Source organism: Notamacropus eugenii, chromosome 2 (assembly GCF_028372415.1).
Source record: "Notamacropus eugenii isolate mMacEug1 chromosome 2, mMacEug1.pri_v2, whole genome shotgun sequence".
Lineage (NCBI taxonomy): Eukaryota > Metazoa > Chordata > Mammalia > Diprotodontia > Macropodidae > Notamacropus > Notamacropus eugenii.
The window spans coordinates 74,365,874-74,377,554 of record NC_092873.1 but is presented as its reverse complement, the minus strand read 5'-3'; the positions used below and the strand labels follow the sequence as shown (position 1 = coordinate 74,377,554).

Here is an 11,681-nt window from a genome sequence, read left to right as displayed (position 1 = left end):
ATTGGCTACAAAGACCTTCCTGGACTCTGGTTTTATTTTGAAAGAACCTATAAAAGTAATTAACATAAGCACATTTGCAGTTCATCAGGACTCAATACCCTTCATGTTGTATTAAATTCTTAACAAATCTAATGCTTACCTGGAAGGAAAGAAGTTTCAACAATAGAATTTCAGATACTGTGATGAGTGACTATGGGAAGCAGTCTTCAAAGAGTACATAGAAAGTAACCTATTCTGATTATTCGTGGAGATGGTCTTAAATATCACTTTGGAAGGCAAATAAATTAATGAGATGACCTCATTGTTGAAGGAAGGAAGGAAAGAAAGAAGGAAGGAAAAAGAGAGAAAGAAAGAAAGAAAGAAAGAGAGAGAGAGAGAGAGAGAGAGAGAGAGAAAGAAAGAAAGAAAGAAAGAAAGAAAGAAAGAAAGAAAGAAAGAAAGAAAGAAAGAAAGAAAGAAAGAAAGAAAGAAAGAAAGGAAGGAAGGAAGGAAGGAAGGAAGGAAGGAAGGAAGAAAGAAAGAAAGAAAGAAAGAAAGAAAGAAAGAAAGAAAGAAAGAAAGAGAGAGAGAGAGAGAGAGAGAGAGAGAAAGAAAGAAAGAAAGAAAGAGAGAGAGAGAAAGAAAGAAAGAAAGAAAGAAAGAAAGAAAGAAAGAAAGAAAGAAAGAAAAGAAAGAAAGGAGGAAGGAAGGAAGGAAGGAATAGAAAGGAGGAAAGAAGGAAAGGAAGGAGGGAGGGAGGAAAAAAGCATGAAATTATTTATATTTATAAAAAGTTATCTTTTTGGCTCAATCCCTTAGTCACAACTACAAGGACATCATAAACTCTAGGTTAAAATTAAATATGAAGACCTAGTCCGTTAGAAAGTACCTGCCACCCTTTTTGAGGCCTTGCACCTCCCTATTGCCCTTTTCATGGCTCCAGCCACATCCTTATTTCTCAGGCTATAAATGAGGGGATTGAGCATGGGAGTAAGGATAGTATAGAATACAGAGAAAATTTTGTCCTGGGCTGCTGTGTGGTATGAATGGGGCACCATGTATGTATACATGGCTGCACCATAGAATAAAGTCACTACTGTCATATGTGAAGAACAAGTGGCAAAGGCTTTCTTCCTTCCTTCCACTGAGCTCATATGATGTACAGTAGTGAGAATCCTGGCATAAGAGGAGATTACCACAGAAAAGGGAATAAGTAGCATCAGTACACAGCACACATACATCACAGTCTCATAGAGAGCTGTGTCAGCACATGCTAATTTCAGCACAGCAGGTGCTTCACAGAAGAAATGGTTGATCTTTCGGGAATCACAGAAGGGAAAGCTCATTGTGATGGGGGTGAGTAGAAAGCCATCCAAAGAACCACCAAACCAAGAGCCAGCTATGATCATAAGACAGACCCTTCGATTCATTAGGATTGGGTAACGCAGAGGGTTACAAATGGCTACGTAACGGTCATAGGCCATGAGGCCTAACAGGAAGAATTCAGCCCCCACTAAAGTAAGGTAGAGGAAGTGTTGAGCTGTACAGCCCACAAAGGAGATGGTCCTCTGGTCCAGGATGTAGTCCACAAGCATCTTGGGCACAATGATTGAGATATACGTCATGTCAATGAAGGAGAGATGACTGAGCAGGAAGTACATAGGTGTATGGAGGTGGAGGTCTGTATAGATCAAGAAGATCATGATCCCATTGGCCATCAGGGCCGTGAAGAAAATAGCACAGACAATCACAAAAAGGAGGCCTGAGATTTCTCTGTTGCTGAAGAGGCCCACAAGGGTGAAGTCAGTGGAAGAGGTTGTGTTGTATCCCCCCATTGATTCTATCAAAGTAGAGAAATAAACCTATAGTCATGCAAAGAAATAGTGACATTAGTGCTAATGACCATCCCTTAACATAAGAAATAATAAAATTATGCACAAAGACTATAGACATCAGAACTATAAGTCAGGTAGTAGGATTCAATTAAAACAGAATTTATTCTGCTTTACTTTTTTGGTCTCTTTAGAGTATCTTTGACAACTTAAACGTTCTAAAAGTTTTTGTCAAATACTTATATCAATTGACATGATATGATTACCAACAAGAAACCATTTTGATTATCTGTTGCTTGAAATATCTGAAGACATACCTTATGGCTGATTACTGAGACCAAAAGTGAAATGTCTTGATTTAGAGTTAAAAGAGGTAGGTTCAAATCCCAGCCTTGTCACTTTCTGGCTGTATGACTCTGACCAGTTATATTGTCACTATTATTGTTAATAAAATAATGATAGTGATAGTGTATCATAGAGGATAGAAGAGTAGCTACTGAGTTAACAAGATCTGGACAGAAGTCCTTTATCTCTCACATCGGTTGTGTCACCAAAATGATTCTTAGTGCCCCAGACTAAAACTATAAACTGAAGAACTGTTGTCACTATATTTACAGAATGAATTTCCTCACAGGGTGTTCTGTATACTAATGAAATCATAGGCATGGACCAAAATATGAATAACAAGAGCTGTACACTACAATGTTATCTAATATTTATATGACCTTAAGGTTTTCAAAGTATTTTAATATAGTATTTAATTTGACCTCAGCAATATCCCTATGAAACAAGGGATGTGGGTATTGTCCCCATTTTACTAAGGTTAAGGTAATTTAAGTGACTTGCTCAGAGTTTGTTGCACTAACAGGGTCTGAGGCAGGATTTGAATTCATCTTCCTTAATTCAAATCCAGTGCTCTAATACTGGGCCTTAGTTTTCCCATGTTGAAGATACAAGTATAATAATACTTACTCTATCCATTGCTTCAAGGAAAATTATTTTAAACCTAATGCTTTATATAAATGTAACTTATTATTATCCACATGACTTTAGGCTATGGAAACCAACTAGTCCTTAGTCTTTTGCAACCTTCTTCCACAGTTGCTGTAATTGTGGAAAAGGGAAGGAAAAGGGGCCAAAGAGTGCCAATCATCACACAATTTTAAAATCATATATATAAACTTTAACTTACTTTGTACTATAAATATGAGATCTCTCTCCAATGACCAACGAATGAATATATAACTAGAAAAAAACAAAAAATGTATGTCTTTATTTTGTTACTATATTTACTATACAAAACAAGTAAAAGAAAAGAGTTGTACCTAAGGGGGAGGATTGCTGACAAATTCTCCTTAGAAAGACAACTAAAAGAACTGGTTTAATTATGTGCCCAAAGGCAATGAGAAATATCATTTTATAGGATATTTAATGAAAATAATTTTAGCTTTTGCACCAACGTCCTCTGAAGGTGAAGGAGAGAAATTCTATTAACTCAGTAAAATTCTCCAAAACAAATTAATATATTAATTCATGAATTCAGTGACTTCAATGCAAAGGTAATAATAAATTATGATAATAAGGAAATATCAACCAGAAATATAGAACAAATTGCCAAAGACTGTAGGCTATGCAGAAGTTCCATAGCCATATATGTCATGCACATTTCCTTTTAAAGAAAGAATTAGAATGCTAGATAAATTATTAATGAAATTAGTTATATTTTAACGACATAAATTACTGATTTCTGATATCAATTGTATTATACAATCATACTACCAGCTTATCAGATAAAATATCAAAATGAGCATGGATATAAAAGGAAAAAAGAAATATACATATGTATATATGTATGTATGTATATAGGTATGCAATTAACAAAACTTTATCCTGAATTATCTTAATAGGTTATTGATGTTGAAAAATAGACAGAAGAAAGGACATAGTCATAGACTACAGCAATTTCATAGAAAAGTTAAATCAATGTAAATCAATTACCATAGTAAAGGAACCAAACAAAGCATAAAATGCTGTACTTGGAGTCTGGAAAACCTGGGTTCAAATCATGCTTACTACTCTGTGATATTGAAGAAGTCTTAAATTATTTTCTTAAGTCCTCTAACAACCTTCATTTTTCATCAGTAAAATAAAGAGATTGGAATAGGATGTCCTCTGACATACCTTCCATTTCTAAATCTATGATCTTATCATGTCTAGTGAACCTACAAACATCCTTAGTCACCAACAAAAAACTTGACACTTACTGGGAAAAGAGATTTGATAGTCAAGTATTACACTAGCTTACAATAAATATTTATTTATCAAATGTTAAGGGAAAGATGGTTGAGGATTATGAGCAGAATCACCATGAAAAATAGGGAGAAATGAAAGTGAACACAATTTAAAGAAAATTTGGTAAGATACCCAACTAACCAAAAATACTAAGGACACATTAGGGGGAAAATGAAAGGTCAACAAATAAAAGAAAAATACCGAAATGATCTGCATAGATTTTGCTGTTTTTGCCAACAATACCACATTCGTACTCCCAGATTCTACTTAAAAGGAGTAGTAATAGCTTTGAAAAGACTATAATTGGGGACACAAGTTTTGAGAACATTAAGAGATAAATTTACAAGGTATCTGAAAGAAGGAAAGAAAGCAAATATGTGGGGGAAAAGATCATACCTTATGAGTAATTTAAAAAAGGTGACTTAGACTCCACTTGCAGCTCTATTCCTGACTCTCTGGACTTTTGCACTTCCTGACCAACAGCCTTTTCACTCTGGAGATACCTTGAAGTCTTCTGTAATTGATAAGTGCATGGAATAGACCATCATTTCGTGAAGTGCCTAGGACATTCATGATCACTTCAATCCTGGCTCCTGAGTACACTCCTGATCTTCTAGACTCCTCTACACCAGTTATGTCCTTCCTTCTCTCCCTCTTCTGCTTTCCAGCTCCTTTGTATGTCTTCTCTTTCCCCGTTAAAATATAAGCCCCTGGAAGATAGGGACTGTCTTTTTTTTTTTTTTTTGCTTGTAATCGTATCTCCAGTGCTTAGTACAGTGTCTGGTACATAATAGATATTTAATAAAGATTTCATCTGCCTTTTTGAGATATCTGGTGGTTCAGTGAAGAGAGTACTAGAGTCAGAAAAACCTGACTTCAAGTCTGATCTCAGACACTACCTCTGTAACCCTGGGCAAGTTACTTAACCATCTGTCACCCCTCACCCTCCTGCCCATTGTCTCAATTTGCTCAATTATAAAATGAGGACAATAATAGCACTTACCGTTCAAGAATTATATTCAGGATCAAATGAGAAATAAAAATGTCATGTGAAAGTGTAAGATAAAATTACAAATGTAAAAGTGCTTAGTATAGTGCCTGGCACATAGGAGGTGCTATATAAATGTTTATTTCCTTCCCTTTCTATCTAGAGAACATGAATAATTACTGTCCCACATGCCTGTATTACCATCTATATTAAATTTTTTTCCTGAGAAGAATCTTTACATTATTGAGGTTATCCTTGAGAAGGCATTAATAAGGAGTAGGTAGCTTTTTGCTAGAATTTTTCCATAGCATTCATCATCAAACAACTAACTGAAAGGTACAGAGAATATAAGACTTTGCTTTACCAAGTTGATTTTTTTAAAAAAGGATTAACTCAATGTGTTAAAGTCTTTCTTCTGGCAAGGTACCTCTGATGGATATGTGAAAACTGTACAAACTCATTTGAAAGATCATTCAGCAGAGATAAATTTATTCAAAAGCTTCTGATTATTTATATCAGGTAAGGTGAAAAATAGGGAGAAATATGCTCGTCAAAAGTAATCATCTTTATCGTGGAGGACATGCAGTAAAAAGTTCACAGCTGGAAAAAATTCCATGGATCATGAGGTCATTCAGTATCTGTATTTACAGATGAGATTATGCTAGTCATTTCAAATTCACAATTTTCCAGTTTTCTGGAAGATAACTAAAATCGCTTGGGCATTTGTACTAATCATCCACATAACAAAAAAGAAATTGGATGCAAATTGCCTATTGTTCAGTCTATTAAATGAAGTTAAATGAACAAATCATATAACTTGTCCATAGAAGTGCATTTATTGACACACACGTGTATATGTGTGTATATGACACACATATATGTGTGCATGTGTATAATGAAAAATGCAAATGTATAATAAGCTGTTACCAACATTTTCAAAGAGAAGGAAAATAGGTTGACTGACTTTAAAGAAAGTGAAAATTTCTTTTAATGATGTTAATAACTTCTCCCAGGAATAAAGTTCCATCTTAATATTGATATCCTACTTGAATTGCATGGTAGTGAGTTACAGGACACTGTCAAATTAAAAATGAGTATCAGAATAACTGAGTTCAATTTCCTATTCCATTGGAAATTTTTTAAGACTATAAATTGGAGGGAAAGATGAATGGAGATTAATATTCATTGCTAATATTTATTGGTAGAGGTGATTTCCAAACTGGGGATTCCATACACCAGCAAAATCACGTCTGGATTAAAAAAAAAATAAAAAAAACCCAAACCTATGGAAAAGAATTTTATGTTTTCATTCAAATATCATCATAAAAATGCAAAAACAAACATTGCAACACTGAATGAAACCAGAACTTTACTCAATACAGCAACCAATTGTGACTTCATAGGACTGATGGTGAAAAATTTATACAAATTCATGTATCTTACTTGATTCTAATTTTTTTTTATTACCAGAGAAGATTCCATTGAGGATGGGGTAGAAACATCATTGGGGCTGAGGGTAATGTAAAACAAAAGAGCAAAAATAAAATATTTTAAAAATCATCTTGAGATAGCTCTGATGCAATGCTAGATTTAGAATTAGAAGACCTGGGTTAAAACAAGTCTTCATCTACAAAATGGCTGTAATACTTCCTGCACTACTTATCTCATTAGGTCTCTTGTAAAGACTGAATGTTTTCTAAACTTCTAATATGTAAACATATATATGTGTGTAGGTAGTTATTACTATCAAAATAATTATTAAAAAACTCTCTACACACTTGGAGTATAGAGAAAGCCATGGTATTGTAAAAACTCCAAACACTGAGACTCCAAATTTGGAGTTTTAATGTGTGCCTTTCAGACCTACCTTTGCCATTTCCTGCCTGTGTGACCTTGGACCCATTAATTGCATTGTCAAGACTTTAATTTCCATCTTCTATGAAACATAGATAGTAATACCTACAATACCTAATTTATGGGGTTATCATAAGGAAGCCAGTTTTTATATCGGAAAATACCATGTAATTGTGTTATTGTCAAAACAATAATTGTTATTTCAGTACTTAAATGATCCCTGACTTTGCCAGTGGCCTTGAAGTAAAAAAATTACAAACTACAGGGTTCTTTGGATTTGTCATGACAATGAATGCTAATCTATTTGTCAGTCTCTGATGATGAGCCTCTCCATGTCTTAATTAACAAAGATCCAATCTGCACTCAAAATCTTTCTCATCTGAAAGAGTTATATAGAGCTTGGACTCCCCTCAGCCGAATTTTTGAAAATTCTAAGCACAAGGAGCCATCAGTGTATGATTTTAGGGAGTGATAATGAAAATTATTTTGATAGTGACTATGACAATGGTGATGATGATGATGGTGGTGGTGGTAATAATGGTAATGATAATAGTAATTATTTTAATTACTGTGGCTTGTATAATTGCATAGCTCTTTCTATGACAAATTTCAGTAAAATCAAAAGTTGGTCAGCCACAACTTGCCATAAATTTAGAATCATCCAAAATCTCAGATAAGTACCAGTAGTGCTATCATCTACACTGACTTTTCACTGGTCTGAGGAAATGTTATTCTTTTTCAATTGTAAGTATAATTATATCCATAGCTTTGCATTTTTAATTAGATTATTTTGGTCAGATACAACTTATGCAAAATATTATCACTTACATAACTAGAAGTCATATTAGGATTGGCTAGACATGAAAATGTTAAAATTGAAAAATCCATTTTCTCAACCTTAGCTCCAAAGAAGATGCAAGAATATTAACTTCTTTCTTTTCAGAGATGGGGGACTATGAGTGGGTGAAATTATGTGATATTATACTCAATAAATGTTTTAGTTTTGTTAAACTGCTTTTCTTATAACTAGGTATGCAACCACAGGAAAGTTATTTAATATTTTAATTTCTACTTCTTTCCAAAGGGAATTGTAATAATTACCTTACCATCCTCACAAATTTTGGAAGATCAAATGATATGAGGAAAAAGTGTTAGAAAAGCTATAAGCACTATACAAATTTAAGATTTTATTGTTATTATTATTAAATGATTCTTTGTATATAGGAAAAATAGCAAAGTTCATACATATCAATGGGATGTCAGAGTACTTTCATATTTATTATCTCATTTGATCTTCAAAAATAACATCAGATAGGCAGCATGCTTATTATCTAATTCACCAGATGAAGAAATGAGACTTCAGAGAGATTGTCATTTGTCTATAGTCATATAACTTTTTCCTTAGTCTAGTTTTGTCATTACTATATCTTATGTTCCTTCTCTAATACATTTATTCCTCTAGGTTTTATCCTGATAGCTAGAGACTCTACAACAATACAATCTCCTGAGTCACAGAACATAGGATACTATTACTTTTTCAGTTAATCATAGCAATAGGAACTAATTTTTACATTCTTGAAAAAAGAAACAAGAAAAACTTCAATTTCTAAGTATATATCAGCCATTTTCTGACCTCTGGTCCAGAAAATCTATTTGTCTACCTTTCAAACATATTATCACAGAGTGTCATAGGTAGAAAGGGTCTTAATCATTTCTCCAACATCATGGTTACACATGTATGATCTGTGTTAACAATAATTCTGAGTCTCAGACTAATTGCAACACAGGAACATCTTCCTTCAGCTCACTGACAGAAATGGTTCTGTAATAGTTCTGTTAATCAGCAAGTATACATAGTTCTGATTCACTATTATAGAAAAATTGATTTTCGTATCTGTTTAAAATATGATAATTGCCTTCAGCTTGCATACATTTTCTCTGAAATAGTTTTTTGCATCATGTAAACATCTCTTCCATAAAAAAAATCATAGAATTCTATAAGACCTGGAAGTGCGTCTAGAGATCATGTATGCTAACCATTTCATTTTATACACAAAGAAAGAGTCTGAGAAAGATGAAGAGACATTCAAAATCACACAGCAACAAGTCATAGAACTAGTATCATTTTTGCTCCACATTTCAGTGCTTGTTTGGTTGTTTCCATACTACATCACTGCATCACAAAAGCTTTAATTTCACTTCCTATGAATGGTCGTTATACACCTAATTGTTTAACCCTTATTGTATCTCTATACCTCTTCTCCTTCATCTCTTGATATCCAAAGCTAAAACCAATAACTCAGGGTGGTAAACTCTACAAGATAGTAAATACATAATTTAAAGTATAATTTGCACTTGAAATTTTAGCACAACAGAAATACTTAGTGGTCTCTACTCTTTAGGCTCTGTTACATCTTTTAAATTTGCATGACTAATTTGCATATGCCAATCTTTGCCAAAAAAAATATTCTGAATTGAAAAGGCAACATTGTGTTGAAGAAGAAAGGATTATGGTGAACTTCACCAGGCATAAATTTATTGCTGAACTCAAAGGTGAGACTTCATAAGGAAAGATCACTGAGTTGTAAAAGAAAAGAAGCAAGAGAGAAAAAGAGAAAAACTGAGTACTGTTTCTAAAGCTTCTACTTACCATCTCTCTGTCCTGGGGCAATTCATGGAAGCTCTTTGAATGACAGTTTCTTCAATCTGAAAAATAGGAAGATTCTAGCTCCTAACAATCTATGGTTTTAAGAAAACAAATCTGAAAGAGAATTGAGATTTTTCTGTGGGAAAAAAGAAAGACATCAAAAGAAATGCAAACCTTTAAGGAATCAATAGAACTAACCCATTAAACTGACAGAGAAAAGTGAGTCCACATTTTCATCTATGATAAAGAGGTAAGAGTGATAGTCTAGATTTTACTCCAAGATCTCTTTGATTTGAGATTAAAATTTCTCTTTAAGTTTTTAGTTTTCATGATACAGGATATAATGGTATAGAGAAACAGGTTTCCCACCAGATGTTGTTGGAGGTGATATGAGAATGGATATTGCTCAAGATTACAAGAGCCTAAGTATTATATATTGCAGTAATAAAACTCTGAAAAAGAAAGAGTAATCAAACATATAAATATAAGTATATTCCCAGTATGGTGGGAATAATCTGGCCAAAACATCTAGTACTAGAAAATACAAGAGCCTTAGATATGCGACCTTGGGGAAATACACTAATGTCTCTATTTTTCCAATGTGACCTGCTTCTTATCTTCTTCAAAGGCATGTCTGGAAACCAGAAGAGAAAATATCTATTGACACATAAGAAGGAAGAGATTACAGGCAATCAGACAGTGATGATTTCTTCGATGTCTTTCTAGTAAAATGAGCTCTTTGAAGAGCTGTAGCTAGGGAAGACAAACGGCTTAAATAATTTAGTTTCAGAGCAGCTGGCATGTTTTAAAAATAAGACGTCTGGTGGAAGAAATCCATTTTCTTCCTAAGAATCCCAAAAGGAATCAATTAGATAGTCTCATGATTATTTAAGTACAACTTGATTTATAGGGTCCAGACAATGCTGAGGGAATGGATCTTAGAGAAAAAAAACACAAGGGATTTTAAAAAGTTGTTTACTATTTCCCTGTGTTCCAAGCTGCTGATGAAATTATTTCTATGTTTTTTTAATAAATCATTACTGATGCTTCTTACCTCTGAGAGTAATGGTAAAATGAAAAATTATACATATATTTTTTAGCATTTTAATGAAAGGAGGAAACATTTTAGACTTGATGCAACCCTTTGATGCCACTCTGGTTTATGAAAGCATGCACAACAATCCAGCAATGGAAATGTCGCTTTGGCTCCTTTTATTGCTATGACAGTTGGAATAACTGTGAAAGTGAGTCCTGCTGTAGTAGGAAAGAGAATCATGATGGAAATCATGGGAAGGAAATGTTGTTAGTTTTGGTTCTGCCATTTATCAGTTCTTTGACCTTAAGAATAATATTGTATCTGTACAGATTTCAATTTTCTTGTCTGTAAGATGACTCAATTGGATTTATTAAGGGTTTTAAATTGGGGTCCATCAACAATTTTTTTTAAATTTAATGATTATTTCAAAATAACTGGTCTCCTTTTAGTCCTATATATTTTATTTTATGCATTTAAAAATATCATTCTTAAAAGAGGTTCATATACTTACCCAGACTACAAGGGGTCTAAGAAACAAAAAGGGGTAAGAATCCCTGGACTCACATTTTTTAGATCCCTTTCATTTCTAACACTCTAAGATGAATGATACAGTGAACAATTAAATTACACAGACCGAGAGTATTCTGAAACCCTAAATTTATTTTTTAATGATGTAAGCAGTCCTAGAACCATGGGAGCAGTAATGTGTATTGGAAAGGTACTAGACAAGAATTCAGAAGACCTGGTTTCTAGTATGAATCGTTTCCTCTGTCCACCATTTTTTCATCTGTAAAGTAAAAGAGTTGGACTAGATAATCTCTAGGCTTGCTTCTAGATCTAATGCTCTGTAATTTTATGATTCTAATGCAACAGAAGAGAAAAGCCACAAAAAAAGCCATCAAGTATCAACCACAAGGATACTAATTTTCACTAGGATTTCCAATAATCTAGTTTCCAAATGAACTATTTACTTTTTAGAGATGAGGCTGCCTGGCATATTGGAAAGAGTGTTAGATCCTAAGTTACTGATAACATCTCTAGGCCTCAGTTTTC

At 33.6% G+C, this 11,681-nt stretch overlaps 1 protein-coding gene across 1 annotated transcript; it reads right to left on the bottom strand.

Annotated features, from left to right (window-relative positions):
- Positions 1–857: 857 nt before the first annotated feature.
- LOC140523551 (olfactory receptor 2T1-like) lies at positions 858–1,814 on the bottom strand. Its single transcript, XM_072638371.1, has one exon. The coding sequence runs from the start codon at positions 1,812–1,814 to the stop codon at positions 858–860; it is 957 nt and encodes a 318-aa protein (XP_072494472.1).
- Positions 1,815–11,681: the final 9,867 nt, after the last annotated feature.